The following is a 27,330-nucleotide window of genomic DNA, read 5'->3' as shown; positions in this document are numbered from 1 at the left end:
CGTGAGTATGTTCAGTCTATGAAGATTCACCAAGCTCTACATTTACGCGTGTGTTTCTAATATGTATATTAAATGTCAATAAAATGCTGGGACCTTTAAAATTTTCCTGGTTATTTCTAATTTCCAAGAAAGAAATACAGTCTTCCTTACCCCCTGCACACACACACACACACACGCACACACGCACGCACACATGCACACACACATGCACACACGCACGCACACATGCACACACACATGCACACACGCACGCACACATGCACACACACACATGCACACACACACATGCACGCACACACATGCACGCACACACACATGCACACACACACATGCACACACACTGCTGTTAGTCCTACTCCTGATTGGCTCAGTGCTGTTTACCACACAAATTAGGACCTGATTGTGATTAGCCTTCTGGTTTGGGACGGTTCCAGTACTTGAACTGGGTTTCTGTCTCTCCAGTTCTAATCCTACTGAGTTTCCTTATGTAATGAAAATATTTCACATTTGGGATAAATTCTTCGTATCCTTAAAGATAACAATAGTTACCTTCCTATGGCCCGGGATCTACGCTAGGCTAACACTATTCGATATGGTTTGTCCTCCCAGTGGTCCTGCCCGTTTTACAGACAAGGAAGCTAAGGCTCAGAGAGGTGAGAAACACCCCCAAAAGTGTGCTCTTTCTGATATTTCCTGTCACACCTCCAAGTGGTTCTTTCTGCAGAAGGCTTCATTCTCTTTAGCAGTTCTCTATGCTTTTCATCTCCAACTAGAAAGCGAAGGCCAGATGGTCTTCTCCCATATCCATCCAAACTACCTGATTACGAGGGTTACCGGAAGTGAGGGCAAGGATGTTTGTGCTGAAAATCCCAGGTTTGGATCCCTCGTGCTCAGCCCCAAACCGCAGAGGAAACCTCTAATAGTCAGGCAAGCCAGGAGAGCTTTGGCAGGAGCCCTGAAATCAGACCCGGCCAGCATGTGTTCCTGAATATCAGAATAGACACTATATTTACCCTGACAGCCTTTTAGTGCAACTGAAAGCTATAAATAACCATTAGGGCCCAAGCAAGTGGCCTTAACACATGGATTTTCTTCCAAAAATGCAGACCCATTTTAATTAAGCTTGTCATTAACCTTTGGGGAGGGCAGGGCCCCTGGATTCGGTTTGCTTTCGGAGACACTGTGAGTAAATTTCCTATTTGTTGAACATTTGGGGATTAGCACGCCCACTGGGTGTTCAGCTTGGAGGCTTGCACAGAGCCGAGCTCCCTGCAGCCTTGGGCCTCCGCCTGCCCTGGGTGCCCTGATCAGCGTCTCTTTGCAAAGCCAATCCCCTCTTACTCCGTTGTCCCCCAGAACAAGATGGGAGTCATGGCTATGCTGCTGCTGCCCCTGCTGCTGCTGGGAATCAGTGGCCTCCTCTTCATCTATCAAGAGGTGTCCAGGCTGTGGTCAAAGTCAGCTGTGCAGAACAAAGTGGTGGTGATCACCGATGCCATCTCAGGACTGGGCAAGGGTAAGCTGGCTTTGCTCCCACCTGTGCCCATTTCTGCCCCCAGGGACTGGCAGGGTGGCAGGGTGGTGTGTGGGCAAACCTGCTAGGTGGGAGGGGATCGATTCTGTGTTCTCTCCCAGCTTCTGTCATTAACCAGCAAGTTTCCCATCTTTTGGAGGCTGCAGATTCCTGAAAAACGAGGGCGGTGGAATATCTAGGATTGCAAACTCACAGCCTAAGGGCTAAAATGGGTCTGCAGATGTGATTTGTTTTGGCTTCATGAGGTTTCCAGAAATTTTGAAAACGCAAAGCCTTGAGCTGGGGCAGCGTACTGGTTGTGAGCCCAGACTCAGGAGCTGGGTTCAGTTCCTGGCTCCAGTAATGACTAGCTGGTTACTTCACTTCTCTGCCTTAAACTTATCTGTAAAGCAAGGATAGCAGCAGGCTCTACCTCACGATGCCATTGTGAGGAATAAATGAGTTCATAGATATATAGCACTTAGAACAGTACCTGGAGCTGCAGTGGATATCACTCAAGGGTTAGTAATGATGATCATGAACACATATAGGCAAAACATGCCCACACTAGTGGGCCACATACCCCACCCATCCCTATTGTATCACATTTGGCCTGATTCTTTCAACCATTGCACTTTCTGTTATTGAAGGCATTTGCATTTGCAACCCCTGAATTATATAGCCTCAGAGGGACCCTTCTGCTGGTGACATCTATGACATGAGAGGCCGTAAATTGTCCTTAAGTTTGCAAAATTCTGATTCTGTCCTTCCAGACAATGGTAGTACAACTTTGTATGTGATATAGTTAGCACAACTTTTGCTGTCATTTTTATTATTTTTCATAGAGCGCAGATCCCACACAGCCCAACATTCATTAGTAACTCAGTAAGTGTCCATTGAGTCCACTATGTTCTGAGCATTGCCCCCTGAGAGTCCCTCTGGGGGGCTGGGCACTTACCCGCATGGTGCCGCCATTGTGGGAACGTTTGTAACCTCCCTGAGAATTTTCTCAGAGCCTGCTACTCATCCTCTTCGGCATCCCAGTGGGAGCCAATCTGCACGCTTTGAGGATGGCTTAGATTTCAGTGGGCGATCAACCCGGGTCCATCTTGTAAGATAAAAAACAAAGCATAAGGCAGATAGACTAGGCTCTCTCTCTAAGTGGCCCCTAGATGAGTCCCATACACAATTCCCAGAGAGGATATCCTGCATCAAAAGGGAGCGAGGTACACAAACTCAAACTCCTTCTTCAGGGGCAAGCCAGGGCACACACATCTATCAGACCAGACACAAGACAACAGGGAGTGTGCTGCCCTGGAGAGCTGGAAAAGAGATGCCCACCTAAAGCCATTCAGAACAGAAGGCTTTGGGGAAAATTTGCTCGCCAAATGGTACACCTTTGTCTGGCATTGCACCAAGCTGCTAATACCTGATTCCCTGATACAGCCTCTACCTGGAGCCCTTCCTGACACCTTTAATTGCTCCTTCCTCTTGAATGGTCCTTGTGGGACCAGTTTCTTAACTGGCCCCTTGCAAGCGCATACCGCATTAGTGTATTTCTCATGCTGTATCTGTGTGTTTCTCAGTGGGTCCACTAGATACAGGCTTCCCGGTGCTGGAGCCTGTGTTTTGTTCATCCAGCAGCCTCAGCACCTAGCTCAATGCTTGGTTGGCATACTCAGAAAACGTGTATTTAATGAATAACCTCTAAAAGTGACGGGTGATCAGGGAAGGCGCTCGTTTGGATAAGTGTGTTCTTGCAAATTTGTTTTATTGCTTTCCGGTTTGATTCCAACATGGTTGGAGAACACGCTCTGTATGATTTCAATTCTTTGAAATTTGCTGAGGTTTGTCTTATGATCTATCTCGGTATGGGTTCCCCGAGTGCTTGGAAAGAATGTGCGTTCTGCCATTGTCCTACAAATGTGGATTCGATCCTGTTGGTCGGGGAGGCTGCTCACTTCTTCTGTCGCCTTGCTAGTTTTGCGTCTTATTAGGTAGAGACACAGTTTTATTGATCGTTGAGAGATGTGTATTTGTTTTAATCATCTCATTCATTTTTATTTTTATTTTTATTTTTATTTTATTTTTTTTTTTTTTTTTTTTTTTTTTTGAGACGGAGTCTTGCTCTGTAGCCCGGGCTGGACTGCAGTGGCCCGATCTCAGCTCACTGCAAGCTCCGCCTCCCGGGTTTACGCCATTCTCCTGCCTCAGCCTCCGGAGTAGCTGGGACTACAGGCGCCCGCCACCTCGCCCGGCTAGTTTTTTGTATTTTTAGTAGAGACGGGGTTTCACCGTGTTAGCCAGGATGGTCTCGATCTCCTGACCTCGTGATCCGCCCGTCTCGGCCTCCCAAAGTGCTGGGATTACAGGCTTGAGCCACCGCGCCCGGCCTCATTCATTTTTAAAACACCTCATTCAGTTGTAGTCACACATGACACAAACCAGGTACCCGGGAAATGCATCTTATGAGGGAAACAGCCTTTGCAGAACCTCAGGGCCTAGCTTGTCCTGTCTACTGTCACTGTTCTTTTTTTTTTTTTTTACTATATCTCATTGACCCACCCTGGAAAGAAATGCAAAGAAGAAAAAAATACATTTCCAGTACTTAGCAGTAACTTGAGATGCTGGATGTGTGTGACCTTAAATAAACGCCTAGTTCCCCACGCTGCTGACGACAGTGATTCCAGGCTCCCACTGCTGCGTGTCTCAAGTCCAGGGCGCGGAGAGGATGATGCAGGCTTTGCACAGCCACTGCACACCCTGCTACCATGGAACCTGCATGAACCCCTCGGGTGGCACCGGGAGCAGCAGGGAGTGCCACGCCAAGTTGTTTACTAGGGAAATCAAACAGACAGACAAAGGTCAGGGCGTCTAGTCCTCGCTCCAAACCTCCAGGATTCGGCCAAGCCAGGAATCCTGTCACCTTGTACCCATTGTCTCTGCAACAAGAGTATTGATCAAGGCCAGGCTCAGTGACTCACACCTGTAAACCCAGCACTTTGGGAGGCCAAGGCAGGAGGATCACTTGAGATCAGGAGTTCGAGACCAGCCTGGCCAACATGGTGAAACCCCCGTCTCTACTGAAAATACAAAAATTAGCTGGGCATGGTGGCTCTCACCTGTAATCCCAGCTACTTGGAAGGCTGAGGCAGGAGGATTGCTTGAACTCAAAAGACGGAGATTGCAGTGAGCTGAGACCATGCCACTGCACTCTAGCCTGGGTGGCAGAGTGAGACTCCATCTCAAAAATAAATTTATTTATTTTAATTAACTAATTTAATTAATAATTGATTTATTGTAATTAATTAATTTAATTAATAATCAATTTATTTTTAATTAATTTGAAAAAAGAATGACTTTCAGAATACCCAACCCCTGCACCTGAGCTGCTTCAGAGGGTACAGCTGAACGTCAGCCCTGCCTGTGTGTTGTCACCTCAAAGGCGCAGTTTCCTTTCAACATTTCTGAAATCAGACTGATTGTCTTTCAATCCATAGCATCTTACAATCCCCATAGGCCACCCTTTAAAATGTCACTGTGGCTCACACCTGTAATCCCAGCACTGTGGGGAGGCTGAGGTGGCTGAATCACTTGAACTCAGGAGTTCGAGACCAGCCTGGGCAACATAGTAAGAACCCCCCCATATCTACAGAAAACGTAAAACTTAGCCGGGTGTGGTGACACGCACCTGCATTCTCAGCTACTCAGGAGGCTGAGGTGGGAGGATCGTCGGAACCCGGGAGGCGGAGGTTGCAGTGAGCTGAAATCACACCACAGCACTCCAGTCTGGGCGACAGAGTGAGACCCTGTCCCCCAAAAAAATTAAAATTAAAATTTGAAGTCATGTATTATCTCTGAAATCAGGCAACAGCTCATCATCGATGGCATCTTAGATTGATGAAATACAGAAAGAAGGGCTCAATTTATGTTTATCGAATGAAGAAGAAAAAGCCGGGTACCGAAGTGCTAGATACATGCTGAGCTGATAAAGGAATAGAAATAAGGACACTCGGGTGTACCAAAGACCTGGTTTCAGTAGAAATGACTTCTTTGGGAGCAGTGCCTCTAGGCTTGGCTGCAGCAGCACTGAGGCACTGAGCACGCCGCTGGGCTCCCGCCTCCCAGGCACACCTCGGCAACACAAGGTGTTAGCGGAGAAGGGAAATGGCGTGATAGGGAAGAATGCTCCCAGCTGTCTGTTCTGACAAGGCCAACGCCAGAGATTTGATTTGGCTCCTGCTCGCAGGCCCCTCACCTACTCCAGTGCCCTGCTGCAAATAATGCTCTGGGGTCAGGTGTGGTGGCTCAGGCCTGTAATCCCAGTGCTTTGGGAGACCGAAGCGGGCAGATGACCTAAGATCGGAGTTCGAGACCACCCTGGCCAACATGGGGAAACCCTGTCTCTACTAAAAATACAAAAATTAGCCAGACGTAGTGGCAGGCACCTGCAATCCCAGCTACTCGGGAGGCTGAGGCGGGAGAATCCCTTGGACCCGGGAGGCAGAGGTTGCAGTGAGCCGAGATTGCGCCACTGTACTCCAGCCTGGGCAACAAGAATGAAACTCCGTCTCAAAAAACAAACAAACAAACAAAAATAGATGTTCATCATCATGACAGGGAGGGAGCGAGGAGTGAAAATGCACCCTCACCCTCAACGTGTCCCTTTCTCAGCAGTGGGCATTGGCCAAGAGGAGCCTAGTGTGGAAAATGCGTTACTCACCACCTGGATGTCAGACTCCTGTGGGGGTCACATCCTGGCTTCCCTGCTGGCCAGACTCCAGGTGATTCATTTCAACCCATTGAACCTCACTCCTCTCATTTGTAAAATCCAACCTTCATTCTGCTCCAGAATGACAGCTGAAATGGAGAAAGGCTAGAATTTCTGCTGCCCACGGAAGTTTCTTTTAGTGAATTCTGTTATAAAAGCCATATGTATTTAAAAGATTTTTTTTTTAAGTAAAAAGAACACAAAATACACCTAGAACCCCACATGCTTGGGGACCCCCTGTGTGAATGCATCCTTCCTTTCCTTTCAGGGGGGATGCTTATGTGAGTAACCCGTCACGAGCAAGCATCAAGCAAGGGTGTCATGAGACAGTCCACCTGAAATTTATTCAGAGGGAAGAGTCCTTCCTCTGCAGCTTGAGGAAAAAAAAAATCAGGTTATGCCTGACTTTTCTGATTACTCTTTTTTTTTTTTTTTTTTGATACGGAGTTTTGCTATTGCTCTTGTTGCCCAGGCTGGAGTGCAATGGCGCGATCTCGGCTCACTGCAACCTCTGCCTCCCGGGTTCCAGCGATTCTCCTGCCTCAGCCTCCCGAGTAGCTGGGATTACAGGCACATACTACCATGCCTGGCTAATATTTTTTTGTATTTTTAGTAAAAAGGGGTTTCACCATGTGAGCCAGGCTGGTCTCAAACTCCTGACCTCAGGTAATCCACCCGCCTTGGCCTCCCAAAGTACTGGGATTACAGGTGTGAGCCACCACACCCGGCCTCCGATTACTACTAGATTTTGCAAAATCCTTTGGTCATGGTGGGTCCCGAAAGAGAGCATTGATTCGGGAATTGGGATGCCCAGTTTAACACCTGATAGCATGGTCATTTTCATGGAATTCGAACTTTCTTTCCTTCTCTCTGCTCCTCCCCACAGCTAGTGCAAGTTGGAGGGAAGCTTCCTGCTGTTTCTTAGGCTTCTAGGGCCTCAGGGACTGGAAGGAGGCGAGACAGGAGAGCAAGAAAAACCCTCACCCGACTGACAGCGCTATGAGATGGCTTCAAGGTCCATCGGCCTGATCCCTGTTTAAAACTGGGTCTGAATCTTTCTCTTGTGGGCACTTTTATGCACCTTTCAGAGGCCTCCCTGGGATTATTCATTTCTGTGAAATGGGAGATGCGGGTTTTTTCTCCGCTCCCTTAATCCTTCCTCACCCGCTGGTTCCCGGGCAGTCTACTCTCCACCAACCCTGCCCTCTGGAGTTCCACTGACCTTCCGAGAGGTCCTCTTGGGCAGACTTCAGATGAGCTTTCAACCAACTCATGACCTACCCTGGCCATTGATGGCTGTGACTTCCTTGGCTCCGCAGGCCACCCCCGATGGAGAGGTCCTGGCTTTCCTTTCCTCTGCCCTCAGGGCATTGGCTGGGCCCAGGATCTTGCCCATAAGACATGAAGCTGGGCTCCTGGCAGCAGGGAACCGTCCCATGTTTTAGTTTGTATTTAAGTATTACTGATATTCACTCATCTTCTGTATCTTGATACATTTTTTGTGAATTGCTTACTCATCGCCTTAACCAATTTCTTTATTAGCATCTTTATCTTTTTTCTAATTGATTTGTAAGAGTTTTTTCATATATCAAATTAACCCTTTTCTGACATATAGATTATAAACACTTTTTCTAAATTTGTCTTGTCTTTTATTTGTGGGTGTTTTTCTTTCTTTTTTTTTTTTTCTGTAAGAAGGTTTTTGTTTTGTTTTGTTTTGTTTTTCTGTTTTTCTGGGGTTTTTTTTTTTGTCTCTACTGGCTGGAGTGCAGTGGTGCAATCTCAGCTCACTGCAAGCTCCACCTCCCGGGTTCATGCCACTCTCCTGCCTCAGCCTCCCAAGTAGCTGGGACGACAGGCACCCGCCACCACGCCCAGCTAATTTTTTGTATTTTTAGTAGAGACGGGGTCTCACCATGTTAGCCAGGATGGTCTCGATCTCTTGACCTCGTGATCCGCCTGCCTCGGCCTCCCAAAGTGCTGGGATTAGAGGTGTAAGCCACCGCGCCCGGCCCAGAAGGTTTTTTTAAAAGGGTACAATCCATAAATCATTTCTGTTAGGATTTTTTTTCCTTCAATGGATGCTCAGGAGCCCTCCCCAATGAAAGGTATATATTCATCTCTACCTTCTTCTAGTTCTGTTTTGGTTCTGTTTTTATATTTCACTATTTAGTGTATTTTGGTGTAATGCATCCAGCTTTTTTTCCCTCCCAAATAGGGATTCAAATACCCCCCCCCTTTTTTTTTAAACAGAGTCTCTATTGCCCAGGCTGGAGTGCAGGGGCGTGATCTCAGTTCACTGCAGCCTCCATCTGCTGAGTTCAAGAGATTCTCTTGCCTCAGCCACCCAAGTAGCTGGGATTAAATTTTTGAATTTTTAGTAGAGATGAGATTTCGCCATGTTGGCCAGGCTGGTCTCAAACTCCTGACCTCAAGTGATCTGCCCACCTCTGCCTCCCAAAGTGCTGGGATTACAGGCATGAGCCACTGCGCCCGGCCCCCACTCTTTATGTAATACGTCCTTTTCCCATTGATTCAACATGTTAACTTTATCATACACTAAATTCTCCTCAATACCTGACTCTATTTATTATCAATATTTCTATCTAGACTTGAACGGCTGACTCTTTAATTTCTGTAGTTTTACAATATATTTTAACAACTGTTTTTCGAAATGTTCTTTGCTTTCCTTCATAGAGTATTCCAATTAAAGTGTACAAAATATGCCATATAACGTGTAGACTTTTCTGTCCTTTCCCAAGACTTGTTGGGATCCTGATTTACCGGATCAATTTAACTTGGAGACAGATTGACATCTTTATTGGATTTTGTCATCCAGACTCATCATGAGCTGTATAAACAAAACACCTGCATTGAGAGGAATCTTCTCTTCTCTGCAGCCCTGACAATTCAAGGTGACATTGTTAACCCAGTTATTTCTGGATTCGGGTTTCCCTCCGTCAGCAGACTGAGCTCTCCCAGCGCCGTCCTCCCAGCTCTCTCAGGGATTCCCAGTACACCTGTTTTCAGGCCTCATGGAGACCTCTTATCCCCGCAACTCTCTGCTTGGGTCCTCTCTTGGCCTTTTCTGCCTTCACTCCTGCTCCCACCTGATTTAGACTTCATAGTCCAGCACCTCAATTCCTCCATCTCTCCAATACCACAACTTCCCTACCCATCATGCCCACTTACCAAGCCCCGACCAACAGTCCTGTCCAGCCAGTCCCTTCTCTCCACCTGCAGCAGGCTCTGGGCCCTGCTGGAGAAGATCACACAGCCCTGAGTTCACTTGGAGCCACAGCACTCGGGATACCCAGCCTCCACTGGGCACCAGGCTGCCAGGCTGTCCTTCCGTGTTCCCAGCCAGTCTGAGTCCACCACCTCATGGTGTAAATGAGACAATAATAGGTTCTTCCCTGGAGTCGGTGCTGTTGGTGCCTCTTCCAGATCCCTGTACTTGGTCAGCTCATCCATTTTCCAGGCACCGTAAACATTGGCTGCAATGGCGTGCAGATTGCAAATGGCGCGCAGATTGCAAATGGCGTGCAGATTGCAAACGGCATGCAGATACCTCCTTTCCCAAAGATTTGTCTTCTGCCAGTGGACGCTGCCCTGCCCAGGAGTTACACAGCCTATGCACGTACCCCCAGAGAGGGCAGCCCACATCAGTGACTGACACTGGTGTACAAAGGCTGATCCTCTTGCCTCCAGCTGTGCAATAGAGTTCAGACTCCAGAGTCTTCCTTGGATCAAGCCAAAGCTAGACTTTCCTGAGACTATATCCTCTCCTGGCCCCTACTCCATGACCTCACTCCCCGATAGGCTGCTTCTGAAGAGCAGGCCCTCAGTAAATCCTGGCCACCCGAATCCTTGACTCAGAGTCTGCTTCCTGAGAACCCAACCTAAAGATACTATGTCATAAGGTTGTTGTGAGTATTAAATGAACTAGAGAGATATGCAAGAGACATGTACATATCTTTCAGCAGTTCCTACAGCAAAGAAACTCTCCAAATCTGTGAAATTCTATTTGCTTTTAAGTATCGTTAGTATTGCTACACAAGAATTCTGTTTGTCTACTAGCTAACACTCAGTTGAGAAAGTGCTACATTGGGTGAGTGGGGAATCAGTCCAGAGGAAAATTAATTAGACAGAAAGTAGGTTTACTTTTAAATACAAAGAACCCTGGTATTATCCCCAGAGAAAATGTGGAGGAAACTGGTGATGTTTGATTTGAAAATACATGGTGGTGTGTCTCCCTTATCTTCAGATTGAGATGTCTCTAGGGCTGCGGTCCTGGGGGGCCAGGTCGGCAGGTTCATCTTTCTGTTCAGTGTAAGGAAGAATTTCCAATAATCAGAACTTTCTAACAAAGGAGGCGTGGTCTCACTCCACCATGAGCTCCCTTTCACGGAAGCAACTAAGTGGAGGCTGGAAATGACAAAAATTCCAGCCCAGGGAGGGAGTTGAATGAAGTGACCCCTAAAGGACCTCGTGGTGCTAAGACTTCTGAAGTTTTTTGAATTCATGGGTTCCCAAGAGAGGGGGTTCACTGTCGGCGGCTCCATCCACACAGTGTGTCCTGCCCTGTATCCTTCTTCCCCTACAGAGTGTGCTCGGGTGTTCCACACGGGTGGGGCAAGGCTGGTGCTATGTGGAAAGAACTGGCAGAGGCTGGAGAACCTATACGACGCCTTGATCAGCGTGGCTGACCCCGGCAAGGTAAGGTCTTCCAGCAGTCGGCGTGGGTAACTCCTGGGCACTCCCAGCCTCCACTGATCATTCAGGACCAACTCTTGGACCAAGTGGAGGAAATGTGGTGATTGCTTTGGGGAATGTGAGGTAATGAACCCAATGACCTTGGCATAGGGTCATGTTTGCCAATCATAAGGGGTTGACTTGTTTTGACTACGCACCATGACAACATCGTGTTCTGTAGCCACAGCCCCTTGCCCTGACCCTATATAACTCAAACTCAAGAAGGATCCAGAAGACAGAAGATGTTACAGGTATGGGCTGTGATTACAAACACAGTCATTTTTTTTTAATACCTCAACTGACATCTTCATCAAAGAAACCAGATAAATGAGATCCCTTCCCAAGAAGTCTCGCAGAAAGTGAACACTTCTGTCAATGAGGCCGCAGTTTCCAAAGGTTTTTCTGGAGCATTGGTCAGGGGACTGTCTTTGGAGCTCCCTTCAGGATACTTTTTTCGAATCTTTACCTTTGAGGTTGCATTTGGTGGTTAGGAACAGCTCAAAGTAATTCAGGGGTAAGTCTGATATTTGAGGAGATGAATCAAACAGGACAACACAGAATGCCCCCAAAGTGTGTTTCTAGGGATGTGATGAGGCACTGGGTAAAAGCGAGGGTTTGCAGTCAGTTGTGTGAGAAACACTGAGTTAAGCTAAGCTTGTCCAGTTTCTTCACTGCAGGACTTTTCAGAGCCTTTAATGTGCCAATGTGCACTGTGTATCTCCAAGAAGAACTTGGAGAACAGTCTGTGTTTCCCAAGCAATTTTGACCACGGAACCCTCTCTTCAAGGGCATATCTCAGGACTAGTCTTTGTCAAACACTGGGATTGCATTTACCACTCGGTGTCATCAATTTTCCCATCTGTCCACCCTCCTACACATCCCTGGATCAACAGAGTCAATGCAGCAAGTGTCTGGCTAAACACAATGCCTGGCACTTAGTAAGCAGATGTTTCAAAAATATTGTGTTGAGTGTATGATTTTAGTTTTCTAAAATGTGGCTATGAAGTCCCGTGACGGATTTATTTATTTATTTATTTATTTTGCAACTTGCAAGCCAGGTTGAAAAGCAATTTCCATAAAGGAGCTCAGAACTGTTAAAAGTAATGATGTCACCCCTGGAGTCAGTGCCAACCTGCAAAGGGACTGTTGCGAAGGGCGATATTCATTTATCAGTTCTGGAACCTTGGCCAAGAGTTTAGACTTATTGCTGCATATTCACGTCAAGATTTGTTGGTTTTGCCCTGGTCCCCAAGAATGAATTATCTGGCAATATCCTCCATCCCAGAATCATTTCTGCTTCTTCATCTTTTTTTTTTTTTTTTCCAGTCATTTCATGATCTTTGAATTTCAAAATGGGTGGCTTTTAGATCGAGGGATCCCACATAACCTGACACTGTCATTGGTTCAGCAGACATTCACCCCAAAGCTGATCCTGTTGGACCTCTCAGACATCAGCTGCGTCCCAGATGTGGCAAAAGAAGTCCTGGATTGCTATGGCTGTGTGGATATCCTCATCAACAATGCCAGCATGAAGGTGAAGGGGCCTGCCCATGAGATTTCTCTGGAGCTCGACAAAAAGATCATGGATGCCAATTACTTTGGCCCCATCACATTGACAAAAGGTCTCGTGAGTATGACTTTCCCATGGGTATCTGGGCCACCAGATTCTACAGAGGGCTCTGTTAAATAGCCAGACAGTCATCCTATTCTATATGGAATTCTCCAGTCCCCTTAGAAAATTCCCTACCTATTGGGTGAAAGCTTTCAGCATTCCCATTTTCAATGTTTATGTAGGAAAAGGAACCCAGGAAGTATCTGATTGGCATATTTCAACCACCCTCTCTGTGAAACCCCTCTCCCCACCTAAGCTTTGCCCTTTTACTTCTCTTTCCTTACGTCCCTGGCTTCCCTCCAATTCGACGTCTCTGAACAATTGTCTCATCCTCCAACAATTGTCTCAACAACTGTGTACATTCTGCTGTATCAACCTTGCAGTTGATCTGCTTCTAACCATGACAGTTGGTCAAAGGTAAAGATTCTGTCCTCAGAAATGAAGAAGAAAAAGGACTTATTACCAAATTACAAGAGACCCAGTATTCTGTCAATCCCTCCACAGAAATAGGGAAGGCAGGAGGTTGTCTCCCTTTAATGAATAAGATGGTGATTCCTATGTGAGCCTGTCTGAGGGACCTAGGAGACACCCAGGTGCAGATTTCTCACCACCAAGTTCAAACGCAGGTCTGAAGCCTGGGAAATGGGGCTGGAAATGACCACAGAGTAGAATGAAAAGTTGACAGATCATGAGGTCAGAAGTTCGAGACCAGCCTGGCCAACATGGTGAAACCCCATCTCTACTAAAAATACAAAAATTAGCCAGGCATCATGGTGGGCACCTGTAATCCCAGCTACTCAGGAGGCTGAGGCAGGAGGATCGTTTGAACCCAGGAGGCTGAGGTTACAGTGAGCCGAGATCACGCCATCGCACTCCAGCGTGGGTGACGGGCTGAGACTCCGTCTAAAAGAAAGAAAAGTTGAAGCCCCTGCTCTCCAAAAAAATAAAAGTTTATCAAAGCAGAAGCTCAGGGGGAATGTAATATGGAGAACGTCTCCATTTAGGGAGTTGGGTGTCCTGGCAAGGTCTAAGATCTAGCATGATCTTGCAATTACCGTCTCTACAACCAGCTCCCATGCTGGACACCTCTAACAATAGGATTCCGAGTGCTAAGACAGATGAAGAGAAAGAAGCATTTGGGGCAGAAAGATGACTTTCCAGAGCTTCTAGAACGCTGTCCCAGAGATAACAGTTTCCTCCAGTCCAGTCCCTGTGGACACAGCAAATAGGCCAGCACAAGTGTGTCATCTATCAACCTTTAACAGAGATTGTTCACTGGCATCAAAGCAATGAACAAAGAAAGTGGAGTGGAAAAGGGCCAGAATTGGTTTCTCTTCCTGGTTAGCCCTCACTAAGGACCCTGGGTCTAGTCCCTAGCTCTGGACCTCAGTTAGTCCATCTTGTTTTTGTTTTTGTTTTTGTTTTTTTCTTTTCTTTTCTTTTTTTTTTTTTTTTTTTTCCCCAAGACAGAGTCTCGTTCTGTTTCCCAGGCTGGAATGCAGTGGCATGATCTCAGCTCACTGCAACTTCTACCTCCCGGGTCCACCTCCCGGGTCCACCTCCCGGGTTCAAGTGATTCTCCTGCCTCAGCCTCCTGAGTAGCTGGGACTACAGGCACCCGCCACCACGCCTGGCTAATTTTTTGTATTCTTTTAGTAGAGACAGGGTTTCACCATGTTAGCCAGGATGGTCTCCATCTCCTGACCTCGTGATCCAACCACCTCAGCCTCCCAAAGTGCTGAGATTACAGGCGTGAGCCACTGCGCCCGGCCCAGTTTGTCCATTTTTAACATGGAGGTGCTGGGTTTCACAGATCATTCTGAAAGTTGACTCTTTGAGTACTGTCTTTTCACTTTTGCCATATCCCCATTCCGCCTGTACTATGATTAATTTAATACCTTTCTCTGAATTTTCTCATTTTTAAATTAAATTCACTTTAGGAGGAAATCTGTATAAAACCAACACAAATTTAAAACCTCTTTCATTCTCAATAAATAAAGGTCAACCTGAAAATTAAACAAAGTAAGTTCTCCCAAGGTAGCCTGAGAACGTCAGAATCTTCCCTCTCTTTGTTAAAAGATTAGCACGTGCAAGAGAGGCGTTAAAGCCGTACTAGAACCATTGTGAGACTTCCTTCTTCCTTCTGGAGGCTATAGTAGGAGAATTGAAATGGGGATGACTTTCTCACTACTGAGATCAGCGTCTGTTCTATTCTATTGGGTACCATACGCACTACCTGAGTGCAATATGCCCATGTAACAAATCTGCACGTGTTCCCCCTGCATCTAAACAAAAGTCGAGAGGAAAACACAATAAATATAAACATGCCTTTAATAAAAAGAAATCAGTGTCACTAAATGCACATTGGTGGGAAAGCACCAATTTAAAATCACCCAGCAATTCACCAGCCCACGCTTTGGGAACGCTGGAAAAACGATTGCAGGGTTCATTCCATCTCTGCTGCCCTGCTGCAATCTAATTACCACGGAGGGAGCGGAGCCCCATGATGAAGGGGAGCTGGGGGAGGGGTCTGCCGGCGGCTGCCTAACTCAGTCGCAAAGTTTTAACCCTGACTCTTTGTCCTGTGTTTTCCAGCCCTGCTTCCCAACATGATCTCCCGGAGAACAGGCCAAATCGTGTTAGTGAATAACATCCAAGGGAAGTTTGGAATCCCGTTCCGTACAGCTTGTAAGTTGCTAAGATAAAAATATGAATCTTCTGTTGTATGTCTTATGGTATAAGGCAGGAGCTGTTATGTCTAAGACTAGGCAGATGGTCACAGGGGAAAGGGTCCAAGGATGACACCATCTGCTGGGTTTTCTTTCATCCCTATGGTTCCTATTTTTTGGGCGCCTACAGCATGCAAGTGGCTATGGAAGATGCTGAGATATTAAAGATAAGCTCCCTCTGTCTGCGAAGCTCACAGTCTCCTATGTGGGCAGGACATGCACTAGGTGAACCTGACAATGCCAGGTGAAGGTCACGCTCCTGACAAAGATGCACAGTCATAGCTCCAGTGCCCCTTCCTCCATAAAGATGCCCTTGAAGATCAGGGAAGATTACCATTGGGAAAGAGAAGGATGGGTGCACATCACAAAATGGGAGGGCAATGGAGACCTGAGGAAGGAACCAGGAAAAACAGAAAGGGGCAGAATTCAGGGTGGGGGCAGCTCCAAAAATGAGCGTCCTTTCAAAAGTTCAAGGGGGAGAAGGACTTCTAGGTGTATGTTCCTGGGATCTAGCTGGAAAAATTCTGGAGCCATTTCCACATCTGATGAGCTAAGAGGCAGGGAACATGCCATATACATTTCTTCGTGGCCCACACTACCATGTGCAAATTAGGGGCTCAGTAAATGTTTGATGGATACAAGGATAGAAGGGAAGAAGGGAGGGGAAAAAATGAGTAGGTACCCTTATGAATTTGCTCAGGCTGCCATAACAAAATACCAAGGCTGGGGCTTACACAACAGAAGTTTGTTTTTTTATTCTGGAGGCTGGAAGTCCATGATCAAAGTGTCAGCAGGGTTGGTTTTCTCTGGAACCCCTCTCCCTGGCTTACAGATAGCTGCCTTCTTGCTGTGTCCCCACAGTCTTTCCTCTGTGCATGTGCATGTCTGTTGCCTCCTTGTATGTCCAAATTTTTTCTCCTCCTCCTCCTCCTTCTTCCTCTTCCTCTTCCTCTCCTTCTTCTCCTTCTTCTTCTTCCTCCTCCTCCTCCTCCTCTTCTTCTTCTTCTTTTTTTTTTTTTTGAGACAGAATCTCACTCTGTTGCCCAAGCTGGAGTGCAATGGCAAGATCTTGGCTCACTGCAACCTCTGCCTCCCAGGTTCAAGCGATTCTTCTGCCTCAGCCTCCTGAGTAGCTGGGACTACAGGCACCTGCCACCGCGCCCGGCTAATTTTTGTGTTTTTAGTAGAGACAGGGTTTTACCATATTGGCCAAGCTGGTCTCAAACTCCTGACCTCAGGTGATTCGTCTGCCTTGGCCTCTCAAAGTGCTGGGATTACAGGCGTGAGCCACCACACCTGGCCCCAAATTTCTTCTTCTTATAACAGCACCAGTCAGATTGGAGTAGGGCCCAGCCTAATGGCCTCATTTTATATTAATTACCTCTTTGAATATCTCTAAATACAGTCACATTCTGAGCACTGGGGATTGGGTTTCAGCATATAAATTTTGGGAGGATTGACAACAGAATTCAGGCCATCACGCCCCCTCTAGTAGTGTTTTACCTTTCTTTTTCCATTTGCCTTAGCTAGTTTAAGCCTACTGTGCTGTGAGCCTGTGATATGGGAAAACCTGATTACTCCTCCATGTAGTAACCTCAATGGGAATGGCACCAGGCAAGCAGGTGGCACCATGCCACAGCGTCACTGGGGGCCCAGGGTCATGCTAAGTCATTCCATCAACACCATCTTCTGGGTGGTCACAGCTGGGTCCCTGCTGGCAAGAAGAAGAAAGAGACTGTGGAGGATCCATGCCCCATGTCCAAAACCCCAGGCTGGCATTGGACATCCCATTGCCCCCAGGCTGACATCACCACTGCTCACATCCTACTGGGAGAACTCAGTCACACCTAAGTGCAAGGGACACTGGGGAGTGCAGTGCACGTGGGGGCCCAGGAAGAAGGGAAGAGTGAATGGGCGACATACAGCAGTCTTTGGCACGTCCCACATTTTCCTCTCTTCCTCAGCCCCCTTAGAAATCTCCCCACTGCTCCTTGTATTTTTAAACTTTCTGTCTGTCATTTTCAGCAGCTGGGTGACTTTTCACCTTCCTTGCTTCCTGCCTTCATTCATTCAACAAAGTGTTTCAATGCCTAAAGCCAGGTGACGGGGACACAGAGGCGACATAACACAGTGAGGCATGGGCATGACAATGGGCCCTTTGGCCACTGACCCGTATTGGACAAATGCACGCATTTCCTGGGAACATTTGCAAAACACAGTATTGGGGACTCAGAATTCTCTCAAGGCTGTCTCCACCCCCATCAGCCACGGTCTGGCTTCTCTGCGCTGAGGAATTGAGGGGCACAGAGTTTCCCACGTAAATGTCAGAACTGAAGCGATGCCACCCTGGACTGGCCCCAAATTCTCTTCTTCCTCTGAATCTGGCTTTGGACAGACACAAGGAGCTGGCGTGGGAGTGACCTGGGGTCTGCTACCTCAGAGGTTTCTTTCTTTTGACCAAAGGAACGCAATGTCCCTGAGCACCTCAGCACAGTTCCCTTACCGTCCACTCAGGCAAGGAGATGGGGGCTCTGAGGCTCAGAACCTGGCACACAGACTGGAAAGGGGATGCAGCCTGCCATGCGTCCCTCCTGCTGCAGGCACCCACCCCTTTCCTGCATCAACTATGCCACACGGGGCTGGGCACAGTGGCTCACACCTGTAATCCCAGCACTTTGGGAGGCTGAGGCAGGTGGATCACTTGAGGTCAGGAGTTTGAGACCAGCCTGGCCAACATGGTGAAACCCATGTCTACTAAAAATACAAAAATTAGCCAGGCATGGTGGTGTGCACCCGTAATCCCAGTTACTCAGGAGGTTGAGGCAGGAGAATTGCTTGAGCCCGGGAGGCAGAGGTTGCAGTGAGCTGAGATCGAGCCACTGTACTCCAGACCGGGCAACAGAGCAAGACTCCCCTCAAAACAAAACAAAATAAAACAAAACAAAAAACACCACGTGGAAAGTCACCTGTCCATGTATCTGCCCCACTGATGAACTGAGTACTCCGTGAGGCCAGAGCTGCCTCTGTCCACCTCTGGGTCCCCAGCTCCTCACCCACCAGAGCAGGGGCTTCACTGTTGAGTGACTGAAGGAATCAAGGAGATGGTGGATGAATGAAAAACAAGCTGGTAGACCTTTTTTTGTTAACACTTGCATTGGCAGGTGTAATTCACATACCACACTACGCATCCATTTAAAGTGCATGGTTCTGCAGGGCACGGTGGCTCACGCTTGTAATCCTAGCACTTTGGGAGGCCAAGACAGGCAGATCACCTGAGGTAGCAGTTCGAGACCAGTCTGGCCAACATGGTGAAATCCCATCTCTACTAAAAATACAAAAATTAGCTGGGCATGGTGGTGTGTGCCTGTAAACCCAGCTACTCAGGAGGCTGAGGCAGGAGAATTGCTTGAAACTGGGAGACGGAGCTTGCAGTGAGCCAAGATCACACCACTGCACTCCAGCCTGGGCAACAGAGTGAGACTCCATCTCAAAAAAAAAAAAAAAAAGCCTCATTGGAGAGAACTGGAAGCTTGCTGGTCATGATGTCAGGGAAACCAGGAAAGGGTTCTGGTTGAAGGCATCTGGGCACGGTGGCAGGAACCACAGTACATCCACCTTCTGCCCCTTCCGCCTCTGACTGACATTCCTAAAATGTGAAGTTGGGATGCATTGCACCCCAGATGTGGCTCTAACTTCCCAAAGCTCTAAGCAATGTCCACTCCCTTCTTTTTGGAATTCCTGGAATGATCCTTTTTTGCCCAACCCATGGCTTCTATGATTTGAACTGGATTTGGTGAGTGGATGACCTGGACGGGCTCTCCAAGGAAAAGGGAAACAGGAAAGGAGAGGGGATATCTGTGATTCAGGCTCACGGCAGCCACCAGCTGGCCCCAGACCCTGGACAAGTTTCATAGGCATCAGCCTTCCCAGGAAGGAAGGGGAATTCATGTTGGTGCCAGCATTCTGTATGTTTTCTCATTTGATCTTCACAGTAACTTGGCAAGGGAAATATTACTCCCATTTTAAAGATAAGAAAACTGAGTCTCAGAGAGGCAAAGTGATTTGCCCAAGGTCAGGTCACACCACCAGCAAGTGGCTAAGCTCGATTCAGTTCCAGCTCTATGTCCACCACTCCCGAGGGCTCTCTGTGCTCATTTGTAAAGTGAGGGGCAGATTCTTGAGGACCCTCTCAGCTCTGCGCTTGCAGGAAATGTGTCTGGGGGCCCCCTGCTTCCAATGCGCATGCTCACCGGGAAGCCGGCCCGGGAGTGTCCTGCGCCCACCTCCGGATGGTTTCTCTTGCAGACGCTGCCTCCAAGCACGCAGCCCTGGGCTTCTTTGACTGCCTCCGAGCCGAAGTGGAGGAATACGACGTTGTCATCAGCACCGTGAGCCCGACTTTCGTCCGGTCCTACCACGTGTATCCAGAGCAAGGAAACTGGGAAGCCTCCATTTGGAAATGTGAGACTTCAGAGGGAAGCTGGGGCCCCTGGGGGCCTCGGGAACGGTCCGGTGTCACTGGGGGGTGAATGACCTTCAGATGGATACTCCCGAATCATGAGTCTGGGGGTGGGAGTGGAAGAGGCTCAGCAACCCCCAACAGCAGGGCGGGGGCCGCAAACCTTTAGGCCCGAGGCACCCGGTAGACGGAATCCTCCCTGCAGCCTACGGCCCACACGCCCGCTGAGCTCAGCCACTCGGCTTCCTCTGCCACCTCGGCAAGCAACTGCCTGTCTCTGGACCTGTTTCCCAGATGTCATAGGATTGAAGAACTTTCCTGCTCCCCCTTTTCCCGTGCACAGAGTAGAGGCCGAGAGTCTAAAGCCAGGCCACCTGGGCCCGGCGCAGTGGCTCACGCCTGTTAATCTCAACCCTTTGGGAGGCTGAGGCGGGCGAGGACCACGGGGTCAGGAAATCGACACTATCCTGGCCAGCATGGTGAAACCCCGTCTCTACTAAAAATACATAACATTAGCCGGGCATGGTGGTGGGTGCCTGTAGTCCCAGCTACTTGGGAGGTTGAGACAGGAGAATCACTTGAACCCGGGAGGCGGAGCTTGCAGTGAGCCGATATCGCACTACTGCAGTCCAGCCTGGGCGACAGTGCCAGGCTCATCAAAAAAAAGTCTGCACTGGAAGCCGGCCTCCGCCACATATTAGAGGGTTGGACATGAGCAAGTCCCTTAATCACTTCGTGCCTCCCTAAGAGGTAGGTATTGCTATTATTATTTATTAGTAGTATTATTTTCATTTTAGAAAATGACGGATAATAGCAATAGCAATACTTACCTCTTAGGGTTGTTGGGAGGCCTGAAGGTTCTGGAATAGCAACCAGCCCTTCTATCTATCAGCGCACCTTATTACGGCCACTACTCTAGGATACTCTAAGCGTACAGGGGCTACACCTTGCCCAAGGCTTCCACCTTGAGGAACCAAGATGATCCAAGACAGGGGGCAGACCAAGGGTTCCAGGATGCTCCTGACAAACACAGCTTCACGACCATCACAAACAGCCCCTTAATCCACCTGGCACCTTCTGAGATCCTAACCTCTTTTGCATCCCTTCCCCCACACGTAACCGCCCTGCGAAATTATCAGGGCAGGACACCAGGTCCACCTTATTTAAAGACGAAGAGGCAGAAGGAAGCCCAGAGAGTGGAGTGTCTCCCGCTGGGCGCCGTGGCCCGCAGGTGACGGAGGCGGCCCGGAACCTGTGACTCCGGGAACAGCCCACGCTTCCCGCCCCCCAGCCTTTGTGCATGTGCAGGGCTCTGACCAGCCGGCTCCCCACTGAGGCCATAACCCCACCCCCAACCGGGGCCGTTCAGTCTTTTTCAGGAAGCTGACCTACGGCGTGCACCCCGTGGAGGTGGCGGAGGAGGTGATGCGCACCGTGCGGAGGAAGAAGCAAGAGGTGTTCATGGCCAACCCCATTCCCAAGGCTGCCGTGTACGTCCGCACGTTCTTCCCGGAGTTCTTTTTCGCCGTGGTGGCCTGTGGGGTGAAGGAGAAGCTCAATGTCCCAGAGGAGGGGTAACTGCAGCAGGCCAAATGGGCCACCCCTTGGAAATAAAGGTTTTTCTGGAAGGTGCTAGTGCTTCTGTCCTGTGCTCCACACTGGGGGCTCCGCACTGGGGGCCCTTGCAGCCCCACCCCTCATCTGTGTGGGGTCTCCCCTTGACAGTGAGGATGGCCTGGAGCCAGCCCAGAAGCTACGTAGCCTGGGGTTCTCCACGTTCCCAGGCCAGACTTCCAGAAGCTTCCCTGCTCTGTAGGGTGACGACTTAGCAGGAAACAGGAGCTGCAATGACTCTAACCCCCACATACACACACTCACCTTGTATGCGTATGTGCTCAGGAACTCAGTGTGAAAACCACCTCCACTGTATAGAAGGGTGACCTGGCCCTTCACCTCCACCCACGAGAGCAGGACTGGACGACCCTTTAGAACAGTGCTGCAAGGATGGAAATATTCTATAATCTGCGTTGTCCAACATGGCAGCACTGGCCACATGTGGCTGCTGGGCACTCGAAACGTGGCCCTCTGTGTCTGAGACACTGAATTTGTAATGCTATTTAATTATAATTAACTTAAACTTGAATAGCCACGTGTGGCTAGCAGCTCTAGAGTTGGGGTGTGTGAGAATCAGCCCCTTCCACACTGATTTCATTGGCCTCAGACCCCTCCCAACCCCATCCTCAGCTCTTCCCTGCACCCCCGCCCCCACCATCCCCACCCACGCAGCTAAGCTGGAATTTTAGCTTCCACATTGCTTCTAACAAATGCTGAGAACCTCTGCCCAGGTATCCACCTTATTTCAGCCTTTCAATTCTCAAAGCAAAAAGCATTTAAAACGCCATGCTCTCCTTGGAGGTGGGCACTTCGTGTAGTCTCCTTTTTCTTATACAAAACAGTAAATGAGGCCGGGCCTGGTGGCTCACACCTGTAATCCCAGCACTTTGGGAGGCCGAGGTGAGCGGATCACCTGAGGTCAGGAGTTTGAGACCATCCTGGCCAACATAGGGAAACCCCGTCTCTACTAAAAATACAAAAATTCCCCGAGTGTTGTGGCACGCACCTATAATCCCAGTTACTCAGGAGGCTGAAGCAGGAGAATCTCTTGAACCCAGGAGGTAGAGGTTGCAATGAGCCGAGATCGCGCCACTGCACTCCATCCTGGGCGACGGAGCGAGACTCCATCTCAAAAAAAGAAAAAACAAACAAACGAAAAACAGTAAATGAATCTTGGACACTCGGAAAGCATAGAGTACCTTTTTGCACTAATATTGTAACGACTCAAGCTTTTCTAATATTTGTAGATGAAAGAGGGCAAAAATTTCTTCCCTGAACCTAAATCATCTACAAAATGACATATATAGGGTACACATATGCACATCTGTAAATCCTGATTTTGAAAGCAAAATGCCCAGGATCACTGATCACCTGGAGCCCAGTCTACCCCAGGACCAGGCTGGTGGTCCCGTCCTGCGACCGTGGAGGCAGGATGTCAGGTCAGAACTTAGGGGGTCACTGAAGCAGGCAGGCAAGGCAGGCCTGGAGCCTGCAAGGGAACTGTCTTTTGAGAGGTTGTTGTTAGTGGGTGGAGGGTATATTGGGGTGCTCAGGACGAAGCCAATAGAGGGTGGGTAGGGACTGTAATCGCGAGGAGAGAGGCCTGAAACTTACTTGGTGACCAGAGAGTAGGGATCCAGCTTTGGGACAGGAGCAGCTGAAGCCAGGGTCACAGCAGCCAATCCTGGGACACACCAAGGGTGGTATGCCCGCAGAGCATGGCCACGACCCAGATCCAGGCTGTAGGGTCCTTACCTGTTCCCTTTAGGGGTCTGCCTGGTCACAGGTGAGTTCCAGGCCGAGAACACCCCAAAGGGATGGAGCGGGGGCAGGAAGGGATTGTGTCGGGAATCGTCCACACTGGCACTGAAAGCCACGTTCTGGGAGAGTGAGGACTCTGAGGCAGGGCGACAGCAGACACCTGGGATTCCCCAAAAGAAGCCACGTGGAGCAACGGAACGCGAAGGACTCTCCGGTTTAAGTGGCTCTGCTCCACTGATCCCCTGCCAACTGGCAGAGGGAGGTCAGAAACTTGCGGGTGGACCTGGCCCGTCTACCTGGTGGGCAGCCTAAGCGCCCTGAAGTTAAATTTCCTGTCCATGGGCTTTGGCCTCCCTCTGACTAAATGCTCCCTGGTGATTTCAGATGTCCCTGCGCCCACTCAGGCCCTGATGCGCTCTCAGGATGGGGTAGCTCATTGGCCTATGAATGAAAATCCACAATCCTTATCTTGAAACATAGTGGGGGTAAAAAGAGAATAATAATAAATAAATAAATTAAATAAATAAATAAATAAATAAATAAATAAATAAATAAATAAATAAATGCAATATGACAGATAGCCACCAGGTGGCACTGTGTCTCCAAACCAATTTTACAGCTCATCTCTCCAGGAAACCCTTCCGCACAGCAGCAGTAACCCACCTAATTACATTCACAATTTCCAGTGGGCCTCCCCTTGCAAGATTCCATTAGGTCTTTGCATCAGCCTGAATTCATCGGAAGGGCTGACAGACCCATTTCACGATGAAACAACTGAAGGTGATTATGTTCTATGAGACACAGCTGCTCTGGGCAGAACAAGGGCAGTTAGCTCCTGAGACCCAGGAGGAGTGGAATCCAGGCCCCAGTAACCGCCCCAGACCTTAAAGGGACTGCCCCAAGACACTGCAAGGGGTGAAGCAGTCCTCACAGTCCACATAGAGAGAAATACAGGTGGTTTTCTCCTCCCACCCCCAACCACCCACATCTACAAAATGCTTAACATTAGAAAATGTGGGTAACCTAAAGAAGCAGAGAGACAAAGCAATCAGCTGCCCTGACAACCACTGTTCACAGCTGGGCTCTTCTCTGGGGAGACCACACACAATCTTTTTTTTTTTTTTTTTTTGGCTGCAGTGCAATGGCGAGATCTCAGCTCACCACAACCTCCGCCTCCCGGGTTCAAGGGATTCTCCTGCCTCAGCCTCCTGAGTAGCTGGGATTACAGGCATACACCACCACACCTGGCTAATTTTTGTTTTTATTTTTTATTTTTTAGTAGAGACTGGGCTTTCCCATGTTGGTCAGGCTAGTCTCGAACTCCCAACCTCAGGTGATCTGCCCGCCTCAGCCTCCCGAAGTGCTGGGATTACAGGCATGAGCCACCACCCCGGCCTTTTTTTTTTTTTTCAGACAGAGTTTGGCTCTTGTTGCCCAGACTGGAGTGCAGTGGTGTGATCTAGGCTCACTGCAACCTCCGCTTCCTAGGTTGAAGTGATTATCCTGCCTCAGCCTCCCAAGTAGCTGGGATTACAGGTGCCTGCAACGATACCCATTTAATTTTTTGTGTTTAGTTGAGACAGAGTTTCACCATATTGGCCAGGCTGGTCTCGAACTCCTGGCCTTGGGTGATCAACTCCCGCCTTGGCCTCCCAAAGTGCTGGGATTACAGGCGTGAACCACTGCCCCTGGCCCAAGACCAGAATCTTTACAGAGAGCACACTTCTTGGAGCCTCAGGGGCTACCCTAGATGTCGCTGTAAGAAGACCACACAGATGAAGACACACAGCTGGGCATAGCCACAACCAGCGCCTGGAACCGTCTCTGCCCCTCCAGATGCTGTGAGCGCTCCATCTCAGTGCTGGCGCTTGTGGCCGCTGCAATAGGTGCCCTTGTCTGTTGGCTACTGACCGGGCTCAGCCACTGGGGCCTGGCTGGCAGGGAGAGACTGAGGCTGCAGTGGCAACCTGCCACTGAACCACTGGCTACCCTCAGGAGCCACTCCTGCCCTTTGCCCCTTGGGGCCTAGGGGCATTCATGGGTCCTGGCTGCTGTTGGCCCTGGGTGCTTCTTTGTCCTTTCTTGGAATCCCTTAATCCGGACAAAATCTTTGCGATGCCCCTTCATTAAATGACCCCTAATCACCTCGTGTTATACGATGAATTCTGTCTCTCCTATAAAAAAATAGGATTTTCTAACCTCCAGTACCTTAGAATGTGACCTTATCTTTGTGAGGCTGAGGCGGGCGGATCACCTGAGGTCCGGAGTTCGAGACCAGCCTAGCCAACGTGGTGAAACCCCATCTCTACAAAAAATTAGTAGAGTGTGGTGAAGGGCGCCTGTAATCCCAGCTACTCAAGAGGCCGAGGCATGAGTATTGCTTGAACCTGGGAAGCAGAGGCTGCAGTGAGCCAAGATCGCACCACTGCACTCCAGCCTAGTGACAGAGCAAGACTCTGCCTCAAAAAAAAAGGAAAAAAAAAAAGGTTGGTGTTCCTTAGGTTTAGTAGTCGTTTCATAAGTAATCTTTTATTATTCTTTAAACCATTTGCATGCATGATTTACACTTTCATATTTATGACATATTTTTAATTTCCTAGGGTCTCCATCAGGTCTGCCTCATCCTATGTATCTTCAGTAAGGACATGCTCGTTTTAGATAATGATATACTTCAAGGGGTTACCTAAGGAATAACCTGGGGTGTGCCTGAATATCCTCCACCTTTGATCTGTCTACATTGTAGACCCTGTAGTCATGCCAGGCCAGCTACACGTACTTGTTCAACTGAGAATGTTCCAAATGCTTTGAAAGAAAGCTGTTCAAAAACCTGATTTGGCTAAACATTTGCACTGATCTCTAGCCACTAAAAGGGCCATGCCTCCCTACAGGCTCTAGAACCTTCTTTCAGATCAGCCACAAAATTTCACCCTTCTTCCCTTCAAAGTCAGCTCTTCACCCACCAGTTCTATCTACTACGTCCTTCCTGCTTCTCTGAACTCCCCAGAGACTCAACATGTTCCCGGAAATTTAAACTGAAGGCCAGTAAGGCAAAATCTTAGCCACTTGTGTATCACATCCTAAGTGCACACGGACTGTGTCAAGGGCTTGATCTGTACTTGGAGGAAAATGCTGAAAGGGCAAGTTAAGGCTCGGAGGAGTGAACAGTGGAACTTGGCAAAGTGCTGTGAAATGGGAAGTGAAGGGCAGGGTGGTCTGTGCCGACCTCCCCACTGGCCTCTCCTCGGTCAGAACTCCTGCCGCCGTGCTTCCACAACACCCCAGAATGACACGCTCAACTCTCCTTGACTCCTTCCATGAAAATACAAAAAACTGTCCACCTAGGAAAAGTATACCTTTTCATTTCTCTGCTGCATATAACAGGACTCTCTCTCTCTCCATATATATGTGTGTGTGTGTGTGTGTATATATATTTATTTAATAAAGAAATATATCATATATAATATATAATATATAAATATATCATATATAAAATATATGATATAGAAATATATCTATATGTGTATTTAATTAATACTTTTATGTTAAATATATGTAAATACATAATATAAATATATATCATTTATGGGGCCGGGCGCGGTGGCTCAAGCCTGTAATCCCAGCACTTTGGGAGGCCGAGACGGGCGGATCACGAGGTCAGGAGATCGAGACCATCCTGGCTAACACGGTGAAACCCCGTCTCTACTAAAAAATGCAAAAAAAAAAAAACTAGCCGGGCGAGGTGGCGGGCGCCTGTAGTCCCAGCTACTCAGGAGGCTGAGGCAGGAGAATGGCATGAACCCGGGAGGCGGAGCTTGCAGTGAGCTGAGATCCGGCCACTGCACTCCAGCCTGGGCGGAAGAGCAAGACTCCGTCTCAAAAAAAAAATATATATATATATATATAAAAATATATATCATTTATACAATATATAAATATGCTATTATATAATATATAAGCATATTTATATATTTATGTATATGTTTAATTAATATTAAGTATATATTAATATTAAGTATAATATCTATTAAGTCATATTAAGTATATATAAATGTGTGCGTATATAAATAAATAAATATAGATATATATATCTGATTACTTCAAAACTTTTAGATCACATCT

At 48.3% G+C, this 27,330-nt stretch overlaps 1 protein-coding gene across 1 annotated transcript; it reads left to right on the top strand.

Annotated features, from left to right (window-relative positions):
* The first annotated feature begins 1,040 nt into the window (after positions 1–1,040).
* DHRS7C (dehydrogenase/reductase 7C) lies at positions 1,041–21,468 on the top strand. The gene is made up of 6 exons (XM_037987316.2): positions 1,041–1,516; positions 10,888–11,000; positions 12,448–12,658; positions 15,244–15,336; positions 19,683–19,838; positions 21,206–21,468. Exons 1-6 carry the CDS (start codon positions 1,363–1,365, stop codon positions 21,412–21,414), a joined length of 936 nt encoding a protein of 311 aa, XP_037843244.1. The 5' UTR covers positions 1,041–1,362; the 3' UTR covers positions 21,415–21,468.
* Positions 21,469–27,330: the final 5,862 nt, after the last annotated feature.

The sequence above is a fragment of the Chlorocebus sabaeus genome, chromosome 16 (genome assembly GCF_047675955.1).
Source record: "Chlorocebus sabaeus isolate Y175 chromosome 16, mChlSab1.0.hap1, whole genome shotgun sequence".
In the NCBI taxonomy this organism is placed as follows: domain Eukaryota; kingdom Metazoa; phylum Chordata; class Mammalia; order Primates; family Cercopithecidae; genus Chlorocebus; species Chlorocebus sabaeus.
Note: the sequence above shows the minus strand (reverse complement) of the source record. Positions and strands in the feature narration are given on the sequence as shown.

What these genes read in the sequence shown, in the direction of transcription:
- DHRS7C (XM_037987316.2), top strand. Translation starts at nt 1,363, where the DNA reads ATGGGAGTCATGGCTATGCTGCTGCTGCCCCTGCTGCTGCTGGGAATC. An exon ending in CATCTCAGGACTGGGCAAGG is followed by an intron (nt 1,517 to 10,887) that starts GTAAGCTGGCTT and finishes CTTCCCCTACAG; the next exon opens with AGTGTGCTCGGGTGTTCCAC. An exon ending in AATCCCGTTCCGTACAGCTT is followed by an intron (nt 15,337 to 19,682) that starts GTAAGTTGCTAA and finishes TTTCTCTTGCAG; the next exon opens with ACGCTGCCTCCAAGCACGCA.